This window comes from Cydia splendana, chromosome 23, assembly GCF_910591565.1.
Source record: "Cydia splendana chromosome 23, ilCydSple1.2, whole genome shotgun sequence".
NCBI classification, from domain to species: domain Eukaryota; kingdom Metazoa; phylum Arthropoda; class Insecta; order Lepidoptera; family Tortricidae; genus Cydia; species Cydia splendana.
In genome coordinates this window covers 12,766,668-12,794,530 of record NC_085982.1, presented here as the reverse complement: position 1 = coordinate 12,794,530, position 27,863 = coordinate 12,766,668, and the positions used below count along the sequence as shown (strand labels likewise).

The 27,863-nt window shown below is 39.6% G+C and overlaps 1 protein-coding gene across 1 annotated transcript; it reads right to left on the bottom strand.

Moving 5' to 3' along the window:
- Positions 1-191: 191 nt before the first annotated feature.
- Positions 192-27,863, bottom strand: LOC134801886 (dynamin-like 120 kDa protein, mitochondrial). The gene is made up of 22 exons (XM_063774539.1): positions 27,563-27,863; positions 27,259-27,481; positions 25,614-25,749; positions 24,838-24,975; positions 23,799-23,888; positions 23,365-23,516; positions 21,431-21,612; positions 18,307-18,417; positions 16,838-16,967; positions 15,891-15,989; positions 15,495-15,626; positions 14,983-15,128; positions 14,452-14,613; positions 13,540-13,733; positions 9,757-9,917; positions 8,240-8,293; positions 7,471-7,612; positions 6,787-7,000; positions 5,003-5,084; positions 2,611-2,745; positions 1,350-1,419; positions 192-927 (listed from the first exon to the last, which is right to left on the bottom strand). The coding sequence occupies exons 1-22, from the start codon at positions 27,589-27,591 to the stop codon at positions 863-865; spliced, it is 2,847 nt and encodes a 948-aa protein (XP_063630609.1). The 5' UTR covers positions 27,592-27,863; the 3' UTR covers positions 192-862.

Below are 27,863 nucleotides of genomic sequence, written 5' to 3'. Positions count from 1 at the left end.
ATCCAGATATTTTATTATGAACGAAAAATCTAAAAACGTTCTCTGCCTCTCTGTCGCTCGAATATTCAATAGCCATAGAGGTAGGTAACGATATTCGATTTTTTGATGTTGGCAGTAGGCCCTCTGATCACGACTGTACTATATATGAGATACATATATTTGTGTGATAAACTCATATTTGATTTTATATATAATCAGCAATGAAGGAGATATAAAGTATATCATACATATTCGTTTTCAGGGACCCTTGCCGGTATTTAAAAAAACATAAATAATACGTTGTTTTTAAAATATGGTATTTAGAATGAATGACTCTAAACGGTGACATACTCGTAGATGAAGATGATCGAATGGTAAAAATATACAATCAAAATTATATTTAATGTTTCTTAATCTTAACAGTTTTCCAGGGACCTTTGCCGGTATTAAAAAAATTAAATACACAGTTTTTGAAATATGATATTTAGAATGGATGACTAAACGGTGACATAGATCATTAAATGGTAAAAATATACAATCAACATGATGAGATTTACCGGTTAATAGTCCCTATTACTATAAGTGACTTTCCTATACAACCGTAATGCCTCTACCACAGACAATATAATATAATAGACATGCAAAGTCAAAATTGTTATGCTGTAATAACAATCGTTTAATAAGTATGAAGAGGGAAAAGAAATGCATATCTATTCCGATTGAAAATGATTTAAACTTCATCTAACGTAATAAGTAGGGCTAATACTATATAATAGGATAATAGGAAGCAACAAAGAGCTTTTGGAGTTTGCACGTCTATTCTAACATTTGTCTGCCTACTAAACGCAGCCCTGGTGTAACTACAATATACATTATATTACATCTATTTCTCTTTGTTCAAAGCCTCTATGAACTCTTCTAGTCGCTCTTGGACTTGTCGGACTCGTTCTGAAAATAAAAAGGATTTTATGTTAAGAATGTTCTTAAAGAAAATCGGCGGAGACATATAGGTAAATAAATTAGTGTTACAATTTTGTGTTGGTTAAGTTTTACACTTTTTCTTAGAAGATTATTTTGTTGTTAGTAAAATAATCTTATAGCCGGTGAAACAACTTTGTCAGTAGAAAAAGGCCCGAAATTTAAATTTTCTATGGGACGATAACCTTTAGCGCCTACATTTTTTAAATTTCGCGCTCTTTTCTACTGACGGAAATGGCTTGACAGACTAATATATAGACAGCAACAGAAATGATCTATCGTATCATACTGGACTCCATACGCGCTTAGTTACTTCTGTGATTCTGATGATTATTCTCAGATTGATTTCTATTCTCAGATAATTCTCAGGTTTGGTAAAAAAAGAAACTTACTTAATTCTTCTGCTAACTCTACTCTTCTGCCGGAGAGTAGTTTCTTCTTGAGTTCAGGATCTGCTGCCATCTGTGAAAGAAACATACTTAATTTATTTATCTGGAAATGGAGATGTATAATAAAGCTAAACGTCAGCTGCCGCTCCGTTGGTGGATTGCGCTGGATTGGCTCAAACACGTAGAAAATAAATAGTATATTACTAAGATCACACGTAATTGTCAGCCGAGGCAAAGCTGAGGTCGACAAAGGTGTGATCTGAGGTCGACAAAGATGTGATCTGAGGTTTGTATACAATTTTTATGTTCGAAGGAGCCGGCAAGCAGCAACTCCGTTTAGTTACCGAAAGTTGACGCTTTCCGCACGGAAAACAGAAAAATATATTTTTAGGGTCCGTTTAAACTACTTTATTACCGACTTGGTAAGCGACTGAGTATGAAAATTCCTACGGAAATATTACTATGATTTATAGTGGCGATGCCATATTTTTTCGCTGTCAGGCCGTTGCAGAGTTAGCTTAGACGACTCCGTTCGAACTGACCTCGTCGAGTACTTCTCGACGATAAAGTGAGATAGGCACCAGTACTTCCCCGTCACTTGTTCTTTAAAAATCGCCTTACATGGCGACCGCGACAAGACTCCAGTATACCTGCGATGTTACTTAGCTCCAGCACCTACTTACCTCGTCGAGTACTTCTCTTAGTTCTCGGTCGAGCCGGGCCGCTTCTGTTGCCTAGTTGCTACATCACCACTTCGCAGCATTCCTTCTTGACTTATGACTTGAGTTTACCTCGCCTAGACGCCTATTTCACCACACTGACAAATTGTTCAGACAGTTGACCCAAAAAAATCACAGGGAATTATGATATCAAGTGAGATAGGCACCAGTACTTCTCTTTCACTCGTTCTTTTGTAATCGCCTTACATGGCGACCGCGCAGTATACCTTTTTTTGTTGACGGAGTGGTAAAATGCGTTACGCATTCCCCCGGCCTGGGGAGCCATTGGGGGATATGTGGCACTCCCTCCTGCAGCCGTCCTCTCCTACTGAGAAGGGGAGAGGAGGTGTACCCACTAAAAGCCACTCAGGCGTCACCCTGGCTGGCCAGCCATGGGATGCCTGGGATTCTACGATATTACTTAACTACAGTGTGGCTACCACCAGTTTGGCACTGGTAACCTTAATTTATTTTCTATGCATCTCGCTCGTACTCGCATATTGACTGTCAGTGACTGGTACGGATACAGTTTGTATAAAGCTTACCTCGTCGAGCACTTCTCTTAGCTCTCTGTCGAGCCGCGCCGCTTCTCTGTTGCCGAGTTGTTGTCGGAGCGCGTTGGCGGTGGTGCGGAGAGTTTGTTGGATGCGCCAGAACATCACCACTTCGCAGCATTCCTTCTGCGAGAGTAGAGTTTTCCATGAGAAAATTGGTGTTATAACTGTTATAAGCAAACGTCGGACTATAGGGGGCAGTTTGAGGGCAAGGTAAGGTTTACAAAAAAATCTTAACTTACGAGTATTATAATGTACCTAGTATTTGTATTCGTAACATAGTTAATTAAATTAGTTACCCGTTATCATTTATTCATCTTTAATGTGTAAATACTCTTTGAAGTGATGACTGATAGCCCACTGAAGTGGCCACTTAAAAAACAAATAAATAGCTGACATGCGTCATTTTGACTTATGTGTAGTCCAAGTACGTTTATAAATAACGCAGTTAGTTGCTATGATATTTGGAATACTATAAATTGAATACTATAAACTGATATTATGAATACTAGGTACCAAATACTAAGTACAAATACTCGAAAGTGAATTGATTGATTTGCGAACCTTACCTATCATTCTGACATGCCACGAAAATGCCCGCTGGAGTCCGACGTATGGTTATAAGACTTGGAAACCTTGTTTTTATTTCCCAGACACTAATTTTGTTGGGCCGGAGTGTGATTTGTGAGCCATTTTATTTAAAGTTTACTTTTATTTAAAGAGTACTTACATAAAAAATCCCAAATTTGAAAAAAAGTGTAGGGGACAACTTTATATAAAATGGCCCTTGTATACAAAATTGATACAAAAACCGAAGAGAATTTAGTATAGAGGCGGAATGTCAAAGTAATTTTTGTAGCCACAGTACTGCCATCTCGTGACGATGGCGACACTTTTCGACATTTAATAATTTTAATACATATCAGTGAAAGAACAAGGATCAAAGTCAATATTAGGCAAGATATATTGGTGCATTTCTTTTTTCTTTTTCTTCGCATACAATGTATATACCCAAGCACTTTAGTTTAGAGGATTCTGTAGAGCGGTCACCACGACACAGGCTTAGCCTAGTGTGGGATCACTGAGCTAGTTATGTAATTTTATCTTCTTTCTTTTAATAAACGAATTTTTTATATTTTTTTTTATTTTATATATAAGTGCACTAATAGTTTATATAATGACATGAATAAGATTACTTACTCCGCTAGTCCTTTGCAGCTAAAATGAGATGTGCATGAAATGACAAGCGATTCTTAAAGTGTCATTCTATGGAACTTGCTTACTATGTAAACAAAAGTCACTAATTAAAACCAAAATATTACTTTGCTAATCCGCGAAAAGATAACGTGCTAGTCAATCAGTGCTAACCCGTTATACTTACTTGCGTATTTTTACATGCAATTAATATTCCCACCCTCCCACCGCAAAAATAAATACGCAAATAAATATAACAAACCACCACCAAAAGAATAATCCTCGACACGTGTTTCGCCTCTCTACGAGGCATCCTCAGGAGTTGTTGACGGTCTAACGCCCGGCAACGGAATGACCTGTCTAGAATGGTCGGCCATATTTATACCTTGACCACTCCCCCTACTGTGCAAGTGTGAGTGAGATGGAAAAAATCGTAATAAAGGCGATGACGCAACATTCAATTGTTCGTTAAGAATCATGCCCCTATTGTTGTACCTAATTATTTCCAGTTGTTCCAGAACACCCAAACGCAATCCCTTTTCGCAAACGTGTAAAATATCAAAAGAATTATTCTCAGATAAAGTGAGACCTGTATCTAATAAGTGCTTTGCAAAATTGGACTTCTCTGGATGGTTATGTCTATATGACGCAACATGCTCTTTATACCTAGTAGTGAAATTACGGCCCGTTTGCCCCACATACACTTTATTGCAATCGTCACAGGTAAGCTTATAAACTCCAGACTTTTTCCCATTCTCGGTCTTATCTTTGCCATTGCAAAGCTTTGAGTGCAAAGAGTTATTTGTCTAAAAGTCACTAGTAAATTCATCATTCGGAGACAATTTCAATATGGCGGTTTGTTTACATAGTTAGCAAGTTTCATAGAATGACACTTTAGATATGTGTATTTACAAGCGGAATATAAGTACATCACGCAACTAAAAAAAACTGAATTAGTGTATTTTTTCTATATTTCAGCTATTAGTACATACTGTCCTATAAATTAATGTTAGAAGCAACAATGGATGGAATTATTGATAACGTAACACGACAAATGGTAGGAAATAAGCGTTAGTTTGCAAAGTGTGAAGTAGACGGCCGAGAGTAAGCGAGGTCGTATAGCAGTAAAAGGCTAGCGATCCCTAAAATAAATTATAAAAGTATTTGTATAAATAAAAAGTCAACTTACTCCATTGCCGTTCTGTTGACTGTACAAGTAGAAGCTCTTCTTACAATCTCTAGCTCTCGTCTGCGCGCGTTGAAGGAAATTTCTGGAACAAATAGTACATTATGACACAGGCCAGGAAACAGGGATTTGCCTGCAGAGTGTCATATGGGCAGGCGAGGGAAGCGAAGATTGGCGAAGATTATAAACTACTACGAGTAATAGAAACACAATATAGTGTCTGTGCGGAAAGAGAAGAGTCTCCCTTACATTTTGAGTGGGCACTATATACTTTAGTTTCTAGATTTGACGGTAGATGGCGCCGTAGCACGTACTGAATCGTGTTAACGATATAAATTGAGTTTCAGTAAGTAAGTGTGTTTTTAAAGAATATTGTGAATTTGCTGTGTTACAATTACAAGTGAAAATGTTTGTCATTGTAGACGTAGGTAATTCAACTGAATTGTTCCCAATTCTACAGATTTCTTTTCCAGATTCCCATGTCTACAGATTCCTATTTCTACACATTCCTATGTGTACAGATTCCCAATTCTACAGATTTCCATGTCTACATATTCCTAATTATACAGATTCTTAATTCTATAGATTTTCATGTCAACAGATTCCTTATTCTACAGATTTCCATGTCAACAGATTCCTAATTCTACAGATTTCCATGTCTACAGATTCCTAATCCTATTTTAACTAATGTCCTATTTAATAGATTTTCGATACCGTAAACGTCTTTAGGCTACGATAACCGCTTACCTACAGATGGCCCGTGTGCTTGTTTGCCATCATGAATTAGAATGACAGGCAATATTTATTTACATATTTTACTGTTGTTCTGTACAATACGCAAACGTTATAATTTTCAAGCAAAAATATTAAATCATACATTCTCTTTGCTTACAAGTGCAAGCAATGTACAAAAGTGTTTGCTTTGACGACTGTACAGTTAAATTAAAATTGAATTTGTTAATTGAAGAGATAGTTTTAAGTTAGAACATTATAATATTAAATACATTATTAGAATAAAACTGTTGTTTTGTAAATCAGTAAGGAAAACTGGGGACGATCGAAAATCCCTTTTTAATTTAGCCTAACATTTTTATTAGGTACCTACCTAGGTGCTAATCATGAAAAATCTGCTAAGATGGGTTGGGAATCTATAGTATGGGAATATGTAGTATTGGAATTCTGTAGTATTCGAAATCTGTAGTGTTGGAATTCTGTAGTATTCAAAATCTGTAGTATTGGGAATCAGTCGTATTGGAAACCTGTAGTATTGGGAGTCAGTCATGTTGGGAATCTGTAGGATTGGAATTATGTAGTATTGGGAAGCTATAGAATTGGGAATCTGTAGTATTGGAAATCTGTAGTATTGGGAATCTGTGGACGTGGAAATAATTCATTCAACTTACTTCAAGTAAACAGGTTTCCAAGTTTCTCTAATATAATCATTGTCCACCTCCACGCCGCGTCTCCTCAGGTTATCCCTCACGGCAACCAGCTCATCGTACGCTAAAGTAGGTCGCGCCGAGCCGAGCCGCTCTAGTTCTGCTCGGACTTAATAAATTATGCTATCTTTAAAGAGCATGATAGAGATAGCATTAAGCACTACCAAGAAAAAGAACCAGATGATGCCTCTTTGACTAACAACACTTCCTACATTTGCTAGATGGCGCTACTGCGTGGTCTGAATCGTGCTAACGCTACTTTCTAATAAATGGTGTAAGTTGAGCTTCTATGTGTGTTTTTAGGAATTGTGCGGATGTATTATGTTTAATATGAGTATTATTACTTACTTGAGATACACAGGTTTCCAAGTTTCTCTAATATAATCATTGTCCACCTCCACGCCGCGTCTCCTCAGGTTATCCCTCACGGCAACCAGCTCATCGTACGCTAAAGTAGGTCGCGCCGAGCCGAGCCGCTCTAGTTCTGCTCGGACCTCTGCTCGACGATTCTGCTCGTCGCTGGGGTACTGCCAGTACAACCAGCGGTCTTTAAAACCGGGACCTGAAAACAAATGGTAGTATAGGGACCTGAATCTACGCTATAAAAATTAAAGTGCCGTAGACTATAAGACCTCGTTTCGCTCGGTGGATTAACTGGGTCTAAATTTTATTCGTTGTCATGTTTCTGACCACTCTGTCACGCTTCTGTTTTTGTCATTTATTAAATAAAAAAAATTGAGCGCTATAGCATGTCTTCCTAGCTGTAGATTAGAATTCTCTTGAAAAAAAAAATTCAATCTATACAAAAAACTCCACTCCGTCACATTTTTTGGGGACAAAAAACAAGACAGTGAAAAGTATTTAGACGCATCTAAGGGCTCCTTAAGACGATGCGAGAACTCGCATGCGAGTTTCATTACGTTGCGGGTTTTGATCGGTCGGTTGAATTGGACGTAACCAACAGTCCGCAATGTAACTAAAATCGCATGTGAGTTCGCGCGCCGTCTAAATCAGCCCAAACTCTGACTATACCTGTGAGTGCCGTAAGTTCCTTATCTGTAGCATGAAGCTGATCCCTTAGGGCCTGTTCCATGAGTGCCACGGCGTTATCCCAGTCGCTTCGAGACCCCACACAACGATCCTGAAGGGCGTTCAGTTGGAGAACTCGAAGCACCTATAACCAAAACGATGTTTACTCTAAACTACCAAAAAAAACATACATTTTTCGCTCTTTAGGGTTCCGTACCTCAAAAGGAAAAAACGGAACCCTTATAGGATCACTTTGTTGCCCGTCCGTCCGTCCATCTAGCTGTCTGTTAAGACCCTTTATCTCGGAAACGCGTGTAGATATCGAGTTGAAATTAAGACCATATACAATTAGGTCTATGGTCCCCTGAAGGTTAGAAAAATCAAACGCAAAAAACGTATATTTCGAAACTCTCAAGGGAATCAAAATTTATTTATTATTATTAAGTGCTTTATACAAGCTGTACTTAAGTAATATCGTAGGTGTACTGGATTCTTGTCGCGGTCGCCATGTAAGGCGATTACGAAAGAACAAGCGAAAGGGAAGCACTGGGGCCCGTTTCTCACAGTTTTTGACAGCTTTAGTTAGAAAGGGACTTGCACTTGTATTACAAGTTACAAGCTTTTGAGAAACTGGCCCCTGGTGCCTATTTCACTTGGTATTCTTGATATCATAATTCCCTGTAATTTATTGGGTCAATTGTCTGAACAATTTGTGGCAACACTGTGCGGTAGCTGAAGACTATTAGATATATTTAAATATACATAGACTCACATCTTGCGCCCGGTCCTCCCACCGATGTCTCATTAGTGCTTGCTCCACGGCTTCCTATAAAATAAATAACAATTATAAAACACATAAATAAGAATGTTGTTTGCCGTACTCTAACGTAAGTTGATTTTATTAGAGTTAGACCAACATAAGTCTACAACGATTTAGATAGCACACACAGTGCAAGTGTTTTTTATACGTCATAATTTCATATTTCATATTTCTTTATTTCGTAAATGCACGGATACATTACACGTCAAAACATTTTAAAGATAAGATTAGCACTTATTATTAATTACATTTTCCATCATTGATAATGGGAAAAATGAAAACATTCAAATCATACAATGTCAGATTAAATAGAATAATAAATAACAATAAATTTAAAGTAGGTAAATTAAAATTAAAATTAAATGTCACAGAATTCACGAATATCATAAAATGCATTATTAATTAACCATTTCTTTAATTTCCTGTAAAATGAGTTATTATTTTCTACGTTTTGTATCTCATTTGGGATGGCATTGTAGATTTTGGGACCTATTACATAGCTGATTTTTGTGGACTTGAAGTTTGACGTTTAAAATAACACTTGCACTACGTGTGCTATCAAAATCGTTGCAGACTTGTCTCGGTCTGACTCTACTTCCCTGTATTTACTAAAATAAGCGATAAATATAGGAAATCGCGGGTCCTTACTTTATATGGCACTAGCTTTTGACCGCGACTTCTGCGTGGAATTAGTAATTAGAATATTGAGTTTTATTCCCTACTTAAGAAAAAAAAAGCGCTGGTGGCCTAGCGGTAACAGCGTGCGACTTGCAATCCGGAGGTCGCGGGTTCAGACCCCGGCTCACACCAATGAGTTTTTCGAAACTTATGTACGAAATATCGTTTGATAATTACCAGTCGCTTTTCAGTGAAAGAAAACATCGTGAGGATACCGGACTAATCCCCAATCGAACGACGAAGGGCCCCAATCCCCAATAAGGCCTAGTTTACCCTCTGGGTTGGAAGGTCAGATGGCAGTTGCTTTCGTAAAAACTAGTGCTTACGCCAATCCTCGGGATTAATTGTCAAACGGACCCCAGGCTCCCATGAGCCGTGGCAAAATGCCGGGATAACGCGAGGAAAATGAAAATGATGATATACAAATTTCCACCCTTCTTTTCACCCCCTTAACGGACGATTTCTGGGATAAAAACTATTCTATGTCCTTTCTAGGGACGCAAACTATCTCTATACCAAACTATTTTGTAATTGAATGTCTATTTTATTTGTACTTAATTGTAATTTATGCACTAATAAATATTACCATGAAGTTATTGTAATTTTAATGTGTGTATAATTATGTTACTATGGACTTTGCCTGAAATAAAAGAAATTTATTTATTATTTATTTATAACAAATTTTATGTCGGTTCAACATATCAAGTCGGTTCAACAGTTAAAGCGTGAAGAGGTAACAGACAGACACACGTTCGCATTTATAATATTAAGTATGAAAGTATGGATTGTACCTTTCTTAGCGCATCGAACACGGGGTCCCCCTCGCCCCCTTTGGACATGACTTCCTCAAACTCTTCCCTGAGCGCGTCCAAGCCGGCTTGGATGGATTGTATGGGCAGCTCCGTCTCAGCCCACTCGCGAAGCTTTATGTCAACTGACGTGTTGAATTTGTCTGAGGAGTATAGAAAGAAAACGATAAAAATTTGTTTCTGACGGTGACACACACACTTTACCTTAATTTTTAACCAGGTAATCATATAAAATACCTAAAAATATAAATTAGAAACATATGTGACGTTATCTATGAAAAGGGACGTTATTGTCGATGGAGCTTCCGCCATTATTAACGATGCTCCGATATAAATACAATGCCGCACGACGCTGTGCGACGTAAGCGCCATCGACAATAAGGTCTCTTTTCATAAATAATGCCCCATATGTATATAGAAAATATTTATGCCTGAATTAAAGTCAGGTAGTATGTACAGATTAAATTATTATCTACACTAAATAGAAATAAAGTTATTGAAAGTAAGAATTATAATTTGACCTTGAATAACTTACGAGTCAGACACGAGGTTTTATACAATAGATGTGTTGAACATTTTATTTCGTTATCTCTCATTCGGATGTGAAACCCTAATACTACTTTCACTATATAAAATATTTATAGGAATCTCAAAAACTAGGCTACGAGCTACAAATTACGACATCATTTGGTAATCTCACTGGCGTCTATATCGTAGGGTTCGATCCAGGACTCAGAGCCTAGCGCTGCAAGGTCGCTAGGGTGCTTTAACTCGATCTGTTTGACTTTATCTAGATGTAGGTACAGAACTACGCTACGTATATATAAAGACGATGGTCTCACTGGCGTCTATATCGTAGGGGTCGATCCATATGTCAGAGCCGAGCGCTGCAGGGTCGATAGGTCGCTTTACCTTGATCTGTTTGGACACCAGTTTGTCTGGGAACGGGTAGGATAGGTTGGATATAGGGTTATTTACAGTTATTTACTCTCTTACAAACGTGTAGGTTCATTTAAAGAGGCATTGTGACGTTTTCTAAAAAAATGCTTAGAGACGGTAGATAAAGCACTGTTTCTTGGTTTAACATTGGACAAAAATCTACAATGGAGTCCTCATATAAGAACACTAGCAAACAAATTAAGTTCGGCCGCTTACGCTGTGAGGAGAATTAGACAATTGACTAATGTTGAAACAGCTCGCCTTGTTTATTATAGTTATTTTCATAGTGCAATGTCATATGGTATTCTGGTTTGGGGCAAAGCAGCTGACATACAGACTATATTTGTCTTACAAAAGAGAGCCATTCGTTCTATATATAATTTAAGGGTGCGTGAATCATTAAGAGAACTTTTTAAAGAAATTAATATTTTAACTGTAGCTTCACAATACATATATGATAGTATTATTTATGTTGTTAAGAATCTAGACTCCTTCACAAAGAATTCTGATGTCCATAACTATAATACTAGAAATAAAAACAATCTTGCTATCAGAAAGTTTCGTGTTCGTAAAGTACAGAAGTCATTCGTTGGGCAATGCATTCATTTTTATAACAAGTTACCTGAGGATGCTTTAAGATTACCCTTTCCAGCTCTTAAGAATTACTCAAAAAAGTCATTGATGTTGAAGGCTTATTACAGAGTCGAAGACTACTTGACAGACAAACATGCATGGTCCAAACCAGAAACTGTAATAACGACAAGTAGCAATTAAAAGCATTGTATTATGTGTAGAGTTAAAGGTGACTCAGCTCAGGTAAGAATGCACATCAAATTGTATGAAAGCATCTCATAACAATCAGTCAGATTCATATAATATGTATTCTCATTTCTTTTATTGATTTTATTTTCTTTTCCTTTTGTAAAAATTTGATATGTTTTCTGAAAGAGCTACGTATTTGTATAAAGTTATGTACTCACTGAGTATAATTGCATGAATTCTATAGTAATTTAAATTGTATTTTTCTTAATTACTCGTAATGCATGTTAATTATAAGATGTAATAATGTTTTGAAAAGATATGTCCCGCCGAGTTTGTTGCCGGTCCCATATTGGGATACCCTCCTCCAATTGAGGGGGGATTTAAATCTTCTCGGGGCAGAGGTGTACGGTTGGAGCCGGTAAAGGTTTATTTGACGTTCATAAGCGCATTGTAATATGCCTACTTGAATAAACTATTTTTTATCTTTTATCTTTATCTTAAAGGTACCACTTTGTCGCATACCATAAGGACGAAATTTGCTCGTATCTTTATACGAATAACCCGTCAGAGCGTCTTTATGACAAGCGACAATGTGTACCTTTTGCTTGAGAACGTAATTTTCATTATAGGTATTTTTTTTTTAAAGAACAATCGTCTTTTTCAAACAGTCTAACATGCAGTGGCGGATTTGCAGAGTTGGCCGCCCTAGGCCCTTTGGTAATATGTATATACTTCTACAAACAGCAACACTCTTAACTGTGCATCGGTGGACCCTTATTACAAAAGGCATAAGGTCCACCGATGGACAGTTAACATTGTGGGCGATGGTACTAGCCGATCTTTCTCAGCGCCCATCGTATAGACTGCCGCCCCTATATCTACCACCACACCACCACGCCACCCTATACAATACAATACAATACAATACTCTTTATTGCACACCTCATATACTGGGCAAATCCACCACTGCTAAAATGCTATTTTATGATAATCTTTAGAAGTTCCACTTCACCAAATGGCGCTTTGATCCAGAAAGCAAATTATGAGTTCCTATTCCTAACCTGACGACCACGGGGCCAACTGTTTAATTATACCATTTCTTTCCCTTCGTCGAGAAATCGGGGAATATAGGAGTAAAAAGATCCCGGCGAATTAAGAAACTCCTCCTTTTAGAAATCGGTTAAAAAAAGCCACTGTTTAAAACAATTCTTCAGGAGAGGAGAGAGGAGAGAGGTGTCAAATGGCCACCAAATTTAAAAAATATAGGCTTGAACGGTTATCGCCCCATAGAAAATTTGAAATTCGCGCCTTTTTTACTGACAAAGTTGTTTGACAGACTAAAAATAACATTTATGGTAGAGGAGAAGGATTAGGAAAGGATAGGACTCACGATCACGATCGTCGTCTCTTTCTTTCGCTTCGTTTCTCTCTTTCGACTTCTTGGTTGTTTTCTGCTCGTCTGGTTTCTTGATCTGATTGCGTCGAGCGCTATTTGCTCTGACTAGCTCTAGATACAGACCTAGAATATCAAGGTATAATTGCTTTGAGCTACGGAGACTACAGGCAGCTATATCTAGGCATAAGATAAGCTTCGAGAGCAACTAAATCTAAATGGCTGTATGTTTAATAAAATAAGGATGGAGTAAAAATTCTTTAAATCTATTTTTTTGCATAGTTTTTGATATTAGGGGGCGTCAATGGACTTGGGATACATTACGTGAGGGTTTCCGGGGGGTTGCCAATGTGAAAATGATTTCTCTTAATATATCTTTAAAATATACATTAGCAACGTCTTCTTGAGCCGCTGTAACGCTACGCAGATATATCCCATTGAACACCTTGCCCGAAGCAGTAGTCCAGAGGGCGCTGTTGAGCCGTTATTCCATGGCAGTGACCGGTGTTAGATCTACGGATTCTTGTCCCTAGTTACAGACTGCTGTTTCTTCCCCTCATGGGCCACCAATTATACCAAACAGCGTACACATTTGTTGACCACCATTTTTAAAAATCGGATGATAATCGAGCAGTGAAAATGAGTTCTCTCCATCTTTAAAATATGCTTACCAACGTCCTCCTGAGCTGCCGCAGCGCTGGGCAGGTATATCCCATTGAACACCTTTCCAGCGGCAGTGGCCCAGAGGGCGCTAGTCAGCCGTTTCTCCCAGGCGGCGGCCGGGATGGCGGACAGCTCGGCGGACTGGTCGAGGAGCTCGGCGCGAGCGCGCTCGAAGAGCTCGTCGCGGTCTAGCTCGCGTTGTCTGAAATAGAAGACTTTTTAGACGTTTGAAGTCTAGGAAAGCCGTTTTGGACATCGTGGCCGTTCACCGTTGATAATCGTTGTCCCTATTAGTCATTGTGACATTTTCGCTAGTTAGAAATAGACAAAATTTAACACAGGTTTGTAAGAGGTTGCTAAGTTTTATGAATATATAATATTAATATCAATATGTAATAATAATTAATCAGCAAATACCTGAAATGTAAAATAACAGTTGGATATTGTACATATATTTATTGACTTGTAAAATGATTGCCTTTTACCAATAAAACATCTGAATCTGAATCTGAATAAGCGGGTTAATTAATTGGGATTGGTTTCCGAAGAGTGTCAACGACTTTGGAGTAGTGAAAAAACGTTTCCTAGGGAGGGTATACTTCCACTCCGTCTCAAGTTTGAACCTCATGGATTTGAAAGCATCAGCCTGCTGTTCCACAGAAGCGCGGACCATTCGCCAGAAACAGTCAGCCACGGCTAGAGAAAGGTTGCGGGTTGTCACTTGGGATGGGGTGAGGTTTGTAAAGTCTTACCTAGGGAAAGTATTCTTCCACTCCGTCTCAAGGTTGAACCTCATGGCCTTGAAAGCGTCAGCCTGCTGTTCTACAGAGGCGCAGACCATTCGCCAGAAACAGTCTGCTACGGCTAGAGACAGGTTGCGGGTCGTCACTTGGGATGGGGTGAGGTTTGTTAAGTCTTACCTAGGGAAAGTATTCTTCCACTCCGTCTCAAGATTGAACCTCATGGCCTTGAAAGCGTCAGCCTGCTGTTCTACAGAGGCGCGGACCATTCGCCAGAAACAGTCTGCTACGGCTAGAGACAGGTTGCGGGTCGTCACTTGGGATGGGGTGACCAGGCCGTCTCTGAAAAGGAATAGATTGTTATAGCAATTTCTTGACCCGACTAATTTTAAGCGGCCACCGCAGCCTATGGGCGCTCCTGTTACACGCGACGCGCGTTATTGACCCTTTAAGCTTTCAAGGATTCACTGTGTTTTGTTTTAAAAAAGCACAGGCTAATAAAAAAAAAATTATCTTTCTAGAAAACGACTAAAAAATTTTTTTCCCGACTACGGGAAGGGTTATGGTTTTTGTTGTCTATGTATGGATGTATTTATGTGTATCTGTATCATGTCATATGCTATATTTTAACGGACTTTGATTTTTGAGGAGGCGATTTACGAAAAAAAAAACGTAGTAAATTTTTATCTTGACACATGGATTTGTACTTACTTGAATAACTTGGAAGACCGGAAGAACCTCTCCTCGTACTCTCTGATGCTCTGAATGGAGTCATCTTTTCTACTGCGACCTGTAACCACGGCGTAGTAGCCGAGAGCCTTCATTGGGAACAGTTTGCCTTCGAGGATACGACGGATCTGAAAAAAGAAATCATTGGTAGACCAGGAGTAGAAACAGTAAGTTTACGGCTCAGAACCGGTTAAATCCAAAACGCGAACGCGAAACCTATTTGAACTGGCTGCAAAGCACTTATCTTGTCAAATCTTAATTGTATTTAAATTGATTATTACTTGTTAGACTAACGGTAGTCAAATGTAAGTCCACTTCATCATGAAATTTTTAAAGCGTGACGAAAATTAAGTGGTGTATTTCAAACCAGTTGTTAGACTTGCGTACCAAATATTCTTTTCAATCATTGTAGTGTCATAATTCATGAAAATGATTATAGCATGAAGAAATCATATATTTTCTTCTTAAAGAGATAATAAATGAAAGTAACTTACTCTGTTCGGATTAGCGAGGTTTTCCTCAGCCAGATCCACTTTAGTGAGAACGAAGATGGTCCTCTTGCCCGACGGGTCACAGGATGAGACTAGGTCGGTCACGTTGCTTCGCTCGGCGTCTACCGACCCATCCTGAAAAATATCATAAAATAACATTTGTTTATTTAACAGACGCTGCCATTGTCATTTTTTAGTTACTATAAAGCCTTTTTAGAATAGAATATCATATATTTTAGTATAATAATCAATACATATAGAGAAAAAATAATTAAGACTTATAACTTACTGATACACATTATTTATAGTCTTTTTTACTCTAGCTTCTGATTAAAAAACAATTTAGAATCTGGCTAATGAAAGTTGAACCTGCATATTGTATACATTTTATAATATTACCTGTATACACAATATGATAGCGTTTGGGTTCTCCATGTACTGTTTGCTCATTTGTTTGATAGCGTCTCTAGTATCTGAAGCCATATCCACTGTTTGCGTCTGAAAAAAAAACCACATCTCATAATTTAAAAAAGAATCATAGTGTTTGAAGATAGCCGGTAATCTTTTAAGAACAAGATTATTTATTTAGAAAACAAATCGCCGATGTCAGGAAATTACTACATAACTTTCGAATTTTCTTTCGAACTGTGTCTTTTTACAAGCTTTTATTTAGTTTCACCTGACCGTTGTCTGTCTGTCTGTCTGTGTGTAATCAAATCTTGCAAGTTAAATTTGATCCACTTCCCGGTTTCCGATTGAGCTGAAATTTTGCATACATACGTAAGTCGGGTGACAATGCAATATTATGGTGTCATCGAGCTGATCTGATGATGGAGACCGGAGGTGGCCATAGGAACTCTGTGATAAAACAACGAAACCTAATTGTGTTTGGGGTTTTTAGAATTGCCTCGATGAGTATTAGTTGCCTGTGGAAAAAAAAGTACAGTCGGCGATAAAAGCTTGTACCAAAAATGAAATTTTTGCCAAAAACTTATTTACTTTTTACAAGCTTTTATTTAGTTTCACCTGTTCCGTTGTCTGTCGTTCTGCAATCAAATCTTGCAAGTTAAATTTGATCCACTTCGCGATTTCCGATTGAGCTAAAATTTTGCATGCATGTATAAATCGGATGACAATGCAATATTATGGTACCAGCGAGCTGATCTGATGATGGAGACAGGAGGTAGCCATAGGAACTCTGTGATGAAACAACGCAACCTAATTGTGTTAGGGGTTTTTAGAATTGTCTCGATGAGTATTAGTTGTCTATCGTAAGAAAAGTAGAGTCAGCGATAAAAGCTTGTACCAAAAATGAAATTTTTGCCAAAAACTTTTTAGTTACTTACTGAAATAACGCCAGGCAGATCGACCAGAACCATCCGCTGTATACCGGGCCCTTTGACAGACATGGATATGACTTCGGTGGAAACTGTGCGGCCTCCGCGGACGCTGTTACGCATTCGCAGCTCCACTTCTCTGTTGAGAAAAAGGAATTGCTGCTTTCACGTGCATATTCAGACAAACAATCACTATTATTACTAACTTAATAGATGTCATTTATACCGGTCACTTTGACAAGGCCTTTAGTGCCCAACAACGCATTCAAACCGATGTCTTCAAATATTAGAGACGGATTGTCAAAGTATATTATGTAGCCACTGTGAATTTACTGCCATCTTTTTTTTTTCATTTTCACACATCAGCCACTAAAACTGTTAAAACGCGATTTGACTTTGATCCTTATTCTTTAACTGACAAGTGTTAACTTATTAAATATTAATATTAACGCCATCTACTCGACTATAGGCCAAAGGTATGGTGCAATCTTTTCGAGCGATGGGGCCATAACCTTCAGCCTATTCTCGAGTAGATGGCGTATATATTAATATTTAACACATATCAGTGAAAGAATTATGATCAAAGTCAAATGGCGTTCTAACAGTTTTAATCGTCCGTCGACAGATGGCAGAAAATGTACTGTAGCTACATGATTTACTATGACAGTAACTCTCTATTTCAAATTCTCTTTGCCTCTAGGCAAAGGCCACGGCGGCGCCCAACCCAATAACTAGAATATATGCAACAATTTGAAAGGCTACGCGACTTGAACAAAAACCAATTAAATCGTTTTATTTGTTCCATAATTGAAATCGCCATATACTTGATATTCCCCCCCTCTGCCTCCGAGAACGATAAGGCTTCAGAGGGGTTTTTTCATTATCATAATCCTATCTTCCTAAACAAACTTCAAGGAATTCCTATGTAAGGTAAACGTACTGGTGCTCGACGCGGTCCAAGTACATGTCATCTTGAAACTTAAGTCATTGTCAATAGAGGTGACAGCAAGGTGTCATCTTTTGGGCATTAGCATGTCGAGCACTAGTACGTTTACCTTATCTGTGCTAAGTTACGTGGGGCAGTTCATCGATTGTATAGTTCGTAGGTTTTTAATAGAGCTCGACGGCTAATCCTATTGTCTATTGTTAAGTAAAACCGCACGTGCTATTTACATGCAAAAAAGGGTCTTAATTATTATATTTGGCACCTGAGCGCGGGCTAGTCCAACGCTCAAAAAACCAGTGTAGGTGCGCTCTCCGATAACGCGCCTTTGTTACGCATCTCGATGACACATTTTAGACTGGTTCTGTAGCATTCGACTCGCCGGCACTCAGTAACCAGTTTATGCAGGTGGTTGTGGCACGTGGCACGAGCGCTTTTACTTAACAATAGACAATAGGATTAGCCGTCGGGCTCTATTAGAAACCTACGAACTATAACTCTTTCAACCAGCCTTGAATGTGTAGAATGTACTTACTTCCTGAGATCTGCGAGATCTGACTCCTTGTTGAGATCGAATTCGCGCGCCGAGTCTCTGAACTGAGCGACGTGGTACGGACCTTCGGATAGGGTCACCTTCACTGGGGCTCTGAAACAAAATCAGTATCAACTTCAGGCTGTAAGGGTGGTATGGTATTTCGCACCTATCCAATTTCTTTGTCCAACGTGTATTGCGTCTCACATTTTGCTTTAATGAGAGAGTGAGAGGCAATGACATTGGACAAAAAAATTGGACAGATGGAATATCACCCTAAGCTACTAAGGTGGTGTTCTTTTCGATTAATGGTGCTCCTACGCTGCCAGTTATATGACGTTATATAACATCGTGACAGGGACAACGTGATAGTATTTATAGTGTATTATGTTGTCTCTGTCACACAAGTTTTAATAAAAGAACACAGCTAATATATTAATATCATCATATCATCATCATATCAGCCCTTTATCGCCCACTGCTGAGCATAGGCCTCTCTTCTAGTACGCCACTTGTCCCGGTCCTGAGCTAATCTCATCCAGAAGTGACCCGCAATTTTCCGGATGTCGTCCACCCAACGAGCCAACGGACGCCAGGCGCTTCTTTCATTTGAAAGCGGCCACCATTCTGTTAACATTTTAGTCCACCTGCCATCACTCTGCCTAGCAACATGTCCCGCCCAATTCCATTTTAGATTGGTAATGACGAAACCCACGTCGTGCACCTTGGTGCGGCGACGGATCTCGACATTCCTTACTCGATCTTGAAGCTTGATACCGAGCATGGCGCGCTCCATGGCTCTCTGTGCTACGCGGATTTTATGCACAGCCCCCTTAGTGAGCGTCCATGTCTCGGCACCATAGGTCATGGTAGGCAGGACACATTGGTTAAAGAGGCGAGTCTTCAGGCATTGTGGGATGTTAGCAGGTTTCAGGATGTCCGCTAATTTATATTAATATAACAAATGTGAAAGTAGAATAAACTGCTGAACTACTTTACATGAGTTTTTTTTTAGAAAAACATTCCTGAATCACCAGAATGGAATTTAGTATGAAAGTGGGATTTGGAAGTATTAATTTTTCGCAGACAAGGCACGGGCAGTAGCTAGTCTTTAATAATAAACCATTGTCATACCACAGTGTAAAAAGTAACAGTGGACCGACGCCTTTGATGTTTGCAGAAATGCCGCACAAGAACACAGTAGGGTTGTCAACTTGACACAGACTTTTACACAACTGCCCAAGACTTGACTTACTATAAGACACGTTAGCCCTGTAAGTAGTACCGAGCTACTAACAATGGCGATGTATGCAGCACGCGACCCACCCCTTCGCCCCTCGCACCCCGCACGATTGCCCTATCTAGACGGCTTCGTCGAATGACTGTATTGTTTTATAGACTAAGGTCATACCTGTGCACATCACTCCGGCTCCGCGGGGGAATATCCTCGCCTGAGCGATCATCTCCAGAACCGTCTTCCCTGCAGACTGGTCTCCGACCACCACCACGCACGGGAGGCGGTCGGTCTCACCGGCGTCCCAGCCTGACAGCTAGACACTAGAAGATTGTGTAATCATACCTTGTGCACATCTCTCCGGCTCCCCTCGGGAATATCCTCGCCTGAGCGATCATCTCCAGAACCGAAGTCTTCCCTGCAGACTGGTCTCCGACCACCACCACGCACGGGAGGCGGTCGGTTTCACCGGCGTCCCAGCCTGACAGCTAGACACTAGAAGATTGTGTAATCATACCTTGTGCACATCTCTCCGGCTCCCCTCGGGAATATCCTCGCCTGAGCGATCATCTCCAGAACCGAAGTCTTCCCTGCAGACTGGTCGCCGACCACCACCACGCACGGCAGGCGGTCGGTCTCACCGGCGTCCCAGCCTGACAGCTAGACACTAGAAGATTGTGTAATCATACCTTGTGCACATCTCTCCGGCTCCCCTCGGGAATATCCTCGCCTGAGCGATCATCTCCAGAACCGAAGTCTTCCCTGCAGACTGGTCTCCGACCACCACCACGCACGGGAGGCGGTCGGTTTCACCGGCGTCCCAGCCTGACAGCTAGACACTAGAAGATTGTGTAATCATACCTTGTGCACATCTCTCCGGCTCCCCTCGGGAATATCCTCGCCTGAGCGATCATCTCCGGAACCGAAGTCTTCCCTGCAGACTGGTCGCCGACCACCAAAACGCACGGCAGGCGGTCGGTCTCACCGGCGTCCCAGCCTGACAGCTAGACACTAGAAGATTGTGTAATCATACCTTGTGCACATCTCTCCGGCTCCGCGGGGGAATATCCTCGCCTGAGCGATCATCTCCAGAACCGAAGTCTTCCCTGCAGACTGGTCTCCGACCACCACCACGCACGGGAGGCGGTCGGTTTCACCGGCGTCCCAGCCTGACAGCTAGACACTAGAAGATTGTGTAATCATACCTTGTGCACATCTCTCCGGCTCCCCTCGGGAATATCCTCGCCTGAGCGATCATCTCCAGAACCGAAGTCTTCCCTGCAGACTGGTCGCCGACCACCAAAACGCACGGCAGGCGGTCGGTCTCACCGGCGTCCCAGCCTGACAGCTAGACACTAGAAGATTGTGTAATCATACCTTGTGCACATCTCTCCGGCTCCGCGGGGGAATATCCTCGCCTGAGCGATCATCTCCAGAACCGAAGTCTTCCCTGCAGACTGGTCGCCGACCACCACCACGCGCGGCAGGCGGTCGGTCTCGCCGGCGTCCCAGCCTGACAGCTAGACACTAGAAGATTGTGTAATCATACCTTGTGCACATCTCTCCGGCTCCGCGGGGGAATATCCTCGCCTGAGCGATCATCTCCAGAACCGAAGTCTTCCCTGCAGACTGGTCGCCGACCACCAAAACGCACGGCAGGCGGTCGGTCTCACCGGCGTCCCAGCCTGACAGCTAGACACTAGAAGATTGTGTAATCATACCTTGTGCACATCTCTCCGGCTCCGCGGGGGAATATCCTCGCCTGAGCGATCATCTCCAGAACCGAAGTCTTCCCTGCAGACTGGTCGCCGACCACCACCACGCACGGCAGGCGGTCGGTCTCACCGGCGTCCCAGCCTGACAGCTAGACACTAGAAGATTGTGTAATCATACCTTGTGCACATCTCTCCGGCTCCGCGGGGGAATATCCTCGCCTGAGCGATCATCTCCAGAACCGAAGTCTTCCCTGCAGACTGGTCGCCGACCACCACCACGCGCGGCAGGCGGTCGGTCTCGCCGGCGTCCCAGCCTGACAGCTCGTCGAGGACGGCAGAGTACATGTCGATTAGGGAGCGCTAAAAAACGAAATGTTATAACTGCTACAAATTTGGACCAATTACAAAAATATCACATGTTTTAAGTGCTGCCAAAGCGGCCCCACGTTTCAGTCTAACAGCTCCTTGAGGACCTCTGTGTACATGTCGATATTGAGCGCAAAAACAATCAAATGCTTTAAGTGTTGTAGATTTGGACCACAATCAACATTATAGATGCTGAAGTAGTTCATAAGAGGGCTTTTTAAACTCCTACCACGCTAAGTTTGCAACGACTTGGCAATAACAATGCATACATATGGATCCATATTGGGTTGCATACAAGTTTAGGTCATATCTTTGATGCGCATAACAACTTGTGTCATAATCATCATTGCGCATACAAATTAAAAGTCATATTATTATGTGTCATACATTTTTAGCCATAATATTTGATGACATACTCAGCAGTTGTCATATATTTTTTGTGCATATAGGTTTTGATTATAATGAATCAAATGTCATACCAGCTAAAAGCATAGTTATCGATACTTATAATGTTTCTACGTATAACGTTTTGTGGCATAATAATTTTCAACCATAATGGTTTACATAATTTTAGCCTCTCAACAACTCCTCGAAAAAAACCTTTTCCCTAATATCCGTCCAAACACTTATAGTTTGCCCTTCGGGCATCTAAAGAAACCTAACGAACCTAACCTACCTATTATGATTAGTTTCTTTTATAAAACCGTTTCTCCTACTGGAGGGGGCTCCTCTCCTTCGATCTCCTCGTGTGGTTACAATTATGACATTTATGACTAAAGTAATATTTGATTCATAGGTTGCTCACAACCATACATATTTATTATTCATGCTTTGAATCCAAAAATTTTGCCCTTCGGGCATCTAAAGAAACCTAACGAACCTAACCTACCTATTATGATTAGTTTCTTTTATAAAACCGTTTCTCCTACTGGAGGGGGCTCCTCTCCTTCGATCTCCTCGTGTGGTTACAATTATGACATTTATGACTAAAGTAATATTTGATTCATAGGTTGCTCACAACCATACATATTTATTATTCATGCTTTGATTACAAAAATTTTTCAACTTTTGAAACTTTATGAAAAAAACAACCACTATAAATATATGACTTAACTTTTTATGTCTATATTAATACTGTGCACTGCAATACTTCGAACGAAAAACAATTATGGATATCAAGCATATGACTTAAAAATTTATGCGAATTAAATTAATGACTATAAAAATTATGACAACTCATTTATGACAAAAACCCAGTTATGCTCAGGAATAATTCTGACTGAAGATTTTTATGACTTACAATTTTATGCATAAAGTGTTATGACAATTTAAAATATGACAAAAGTTGTTATGCGACCAGAGGGAGTCCCCATACATATCCATGGATGTGCAAAACTAAACATAAATTAAATAAAAAAACGGGTTGCACTCCGGGAGTGCCGGCAGAAGTGAAAACGCAATGACATTGTAACAGTTTTTCGATCAGATCACGTGTCCGTCTTACGAGGCGTCTGACGTCTTACGCTGTCGCGAGTTTAACATTTTTTCTCCATCACACAAAGTGCACAGCGCCGCTAAAGAAGTTTTCACTTCAAAAATATACTTACGTTTATTTCAGTCCCGGGACCCATTCAAATCGTTAGTTACAATGTATTAGTATAAAGTGTAATGGCAACAGTTGAAATGACACAGCAATTGGCGTGAAAACTTAGGTCCGACTTTAAATACCTAGTTAACATATCTCACCTTAATCTTCCTCGCGGGAGGCTGCCTGCCCTGCCTGAGCAGCATATTCTGTTGTCGTAATTCTCTGTTTTCTTGTTCGAGCCTCTGCAACTCGCGTTGGTAGCGAGCTTGGAGCGCTAGGACTTCCTCTTGAAGGGCATGGACGCGTTTTTCTAGAAAAAAAATAGTTTTTAATGTTTTAACCCCTTACCGCATACGAAGCCATATATGGCGGATATGATATTTAACTCTATTGACAGCTATTAAAGTTCAAATTTCAACAAATATTTTTTATTATATGCAGTAAGGGGTTAAGTTCAAATATTGGACATAAAAGCGATCTTGCAACAGTTACTAGTTAGGTTTGCGCAATAGCGCATGCGATAGGACACGGCGGGTTAATGTACGAATTCTTCGTGCTTACCGTCCTTACTTTAGAGTATGAGCGGTCTTACCATAAGTACGATCGTCGCTGGACCGGCCGCCACCCGTCGCCGCCGGAGCAGGCTTGCTCTGCAGATTGTTGACAATCTTCGGGGCTGGTTCTGTTGACGAAATTGAACAATTTTATCTAAATATAAGATCATGATTGTGATAGATGTTGTTGAATTCATAGCTCCAAGATTTAGATTTTTAGATGAGATGAGATTAGAGATGCCAACCTTTGTTGGCATCAGTATTCGCCCAATTATATTAATATTATATAATTGGGCAATATTATATTAATTGAAAATTTGTCGGCACTTTTATGACAAATTGGCTTTAGATTTTATGGCATTTATGGTCATTTATATTTAGTAAGGGTCCTCTACTTCTAACACAAGCAGATACTTCGTCAAAATCGAATTCAACTTTTACTAAAATGTGTTTATAAATGTTTAAATAATTAACCTGTATATTTTTGGCCTATCTATGTACATATCACCCTGAGCGACGAAGCCATAAAGTTGCTGAATGGTCTTAGTGTAGACATCTAATTGTATTAGTTTCTATTTTACAATATGTTTGCCATACGATTAAATAAATAATAAATATCTTATGGTGGTCGCACACTGGTTGTTATATAACATCTTGTGACAGGGATAACATGATAGTATTGATAGTGTTTCATTATGTTGTCTATGGGTCTCCCCAGAGCGAAAAAGCCGCCGACGCGTCGACAGGCGCCGACCGACGCGAGCCGAGCCGAACGACGACTTTATCGCTCTTATTGCGCGGACAAAACTTTTTCCTATCGGATTTTGCCGATTCCGCGTCGATATATGTGGGGGAACCCTATGTCACACTTTATTATAACGTTATATAACAGCCAGTATGGGTCCACCATAAATCGACAGAACCACACATAATAGCTTGTTTACTTACTGTTACTGGTTGGTAATGTTAACAGCAGCAGCGGTCATTTTAGAGACATTTTATTTATTGAAAGAGCCATTCTGCAAAATCTACGTAGACTTTGTTGGACCATCAATGCTATTTATTCTCAGGACGTACCGATATTATTCTGGTTGTTGACAGCGGCAGCAGCAACAGCATCCTCATACCTCTGCGCCAGCCACTCCCTGAGTTCAGCGGCCCGCGCCAGCCCGGCGTCGCGCAGACGCGGATCTGCGACAAGCATCAGGGGCTCACCTACCGGCAAACAACTAGCTTGGACACAAGCGGTGACATAATGTGTTGGGTCATACCAATTTAGAGATAAAATGTGATAGTGATGAACAACCGGGTTTTAGGTGCAGGAAATTTTTACACTAGCCAAAAAATAGGTAAAAACTGTAAAAACCGATAGGATAGGACTGCTAATAAGATGTACTTAAGTTAACAATGAATTGGCCAATTAGCTAAGTCTACCCATCTATGTTTTAAAGGAGTTCCCTCTGCCAACAAACTGCCCTGCAGTTAGGCAGAAGAAAAAAAATCTGTATAATAGGGTTTATTTCATCTGAATAAATGATTTTTTTTTTCAGTGAGGTTTGTTACTTTTCTCAACATATTTTACGAAATAAAAAGATTGGATACTGTGATGTTTGCATAAATTAACTGTGGCGTAGTACAATGCAATATTCTACTATTGTATTTATTTGAGAAGATTAGTACCTAGTTTTTATTTCAATTTAATTCCAAAATGAAACAAATGCTGTAAATTACATAAATAAATAATTACAATAACTGAGCTAAGTACTTGAAGTTATACTACTACCCAACCATAGCCATAATTAAGCTCATAAACCTAGCAGAATATTAAAATAGAGAAGTAAAAATTTCCTCACCAATATTGAGGTTGTCCCCGATCTTCTCCTTAGCATTGAGGAGGGTTGTAGTGAACTGGTTCCATTGCTTCTCATCGGGTAGCAGCTCATTCACCCATCCCATGTCGGGTAGGCCATCCTTCCATTCTATGTATTTCTGTAAAGAAGATGTATGTCATTTTTAGGAGTATTCGTAGAGATATAGAAAAAAAAATCTGGCCAAGTGCGAGTCGGACTCGCGTTTCTAGGGTTCTGTACATAAGTCCGACTCACGCTTGACTGCACATTTCTAATAGGTTTTCCTTTCATCTATAGGTAAAGAACTATTTTGTGTATTTTTTTCAAAATTGTAGACCCAGTAGTTTCGGAGATAAAGGGGGGAATGGTAATTTTTTGGCTATTTTCTTAAATAACTTCGACCCTATGTATTTTAAAATTATGTAGGCGCGAAGGGATATCATCCCATAGAACATTTGAATTTCGCGCCTTTTTTTACTGACAAGATCTGCTTGACCAGCTATATTACTACTACTATTCATAGATAAAAACAAAATCTAGCAATCTTTATATGTGTCTTCCAAAAAGCCTTCAATGTTTCTAATTGTATCTTAACTGTAAATTTTGAATCCTTATTGTATTTTTTTAACCAGTGTGTAACCACCTAACCACCATACGATAAAGGGGTCATCCATTAATTACGTCACACGAATTTCTAGGTTTTTTGACCCCTCCCCCCCCCCCCTTGTCACATTTGGTCACATTTGGCAAACCCCTCCCCCCTAGTGTGACGTCACATTTTTTCTACGAAATCGCCAAATCGAATTAAGTAAGTACCTAAGTATTATTAATATTTTATCAAAATATTTTTGACGATATAAATATTAGTAATTTTATAACCCAAAACTGCTTAGGAAAGAAAATAAAAAGAATAAAAACGATTATCGTTTTAAAAACTAGTTATTTAAATGTACAGCGAATAAAATAATAAAAAAAAAAAATTCGGTTACTGATGAAGTTAAAGTGACGTCACAAAGTTTGTGTCTCCCCCCTCCCCCATGTCACAATATGTCACATTTTCTTGACCCCCTCCCACCCCCTAAACGTGTGACGTAATTAATGGATGACCCCAAATAATAAATTATATCTCGTTTTTAAGTAATTTTTTTTTCATTACTATGTCATGGAAAGTTTGCAATAAATTTTCTGAATCTAAACACTCATTTTGATCACAAGACTTTAGTTATGCCTTATAGTTCGTTTTTTTTAGCATTAGAAATAAGGTAAACAATCTTGATGTGAAATTGAAAAACACATTTTAAAAATAAGTTACAGCAAATATGTAACAATTATGAATCTAATACGATCATTTATATTCTTCTGCTTTCATAAGTATTAAATTTTGATTTTTAAAAAGCGTTATTCAATTAAAAGACTTGCCAAAATCGCTTACCTTCTTGCAAGTTCTTTCTAATGCTAAAAAAAACGAACTATAGAGTAGGGACTCTAGCTAACTCTTTGATTTAGAAGACAGAATTTGTAGACCCAATTAATAAATTTGTATAGATAGCACATGAACAGAAACAATTTATAAGAGTAAGATATTATCAACAAATATATGGAACACCAGTGCAATAAACATGTTTATGATCTATAAAACTGTACCTACCTTATTTAACGTCATTCCTCCACCCACGGCGCCTCCCAGCACCAGATATCTGATCTTCAGGAGCCCCCTGACCGCCCGGGCCACGAGCATCCCATACTTCCTCTTCTGAACATGACTGGTGTCTACAGGCTTCCGGAGAAGCAAGCTGCGCCCCGTCCACACCGAGAACGCGACGGCACGCTTGTCCACACAAGACCATACTGGTGACTTCGTAAATGACGATCTGAAAATTAAGAAAATTGTTGTTAAATAGTTTGTAAAAATAACTTCAAGGTGACAGGTAATAGAACAGGTTAGAGGTTACCTTATGCGATTGTGCAGTATTCTCGACATAGTTTACGTAATTCTGTTGTATAGCTTAAACATAAATATGTTTTTAAAGGGCGATTCTTATTTCATAACCTCCAACTGCGGTGCTTGTAAAAAAAATAATCACGTAACAATCAAAAACACTTCAGCGGTATATATATTCAATTACATCTGGTAAATACTACACAATCAGCTTGTAAATCATTATTAAATTATTTCATATTTTGAAAATCTGACAATTTGCGGACTTCAAAAGACCACTTCGATTTCATTTTGGATTTTGCGTTTTGTTGTTG

What these genes read in the sequence shown, in the direction of transcription:
- LOC134801886 (XM_063774539.1), bottom strand. Translation starts at nt 27,591, where the DNA reads ATGTCGAGAATACTGCACAATCGCATAAG. An exon ending in ATACTGCACAATCGCATAAG is followed by an intron (nt 27,482 to 27,562) that starts GTAACCTCTAAC and finishes CTTAATTTTCAG; the next exon opens with ATCGTCATTTACGAAGTCAC. An exon ending in GGGAGGACCGGGCGCAAGAT is followed by an intron (nt 7,613 to 8,239) that starts GTGAGTCTATGT and finishes TTTTGGTTATAG; the next exon opens with GTGCTTCGAGTTCTCCAACT.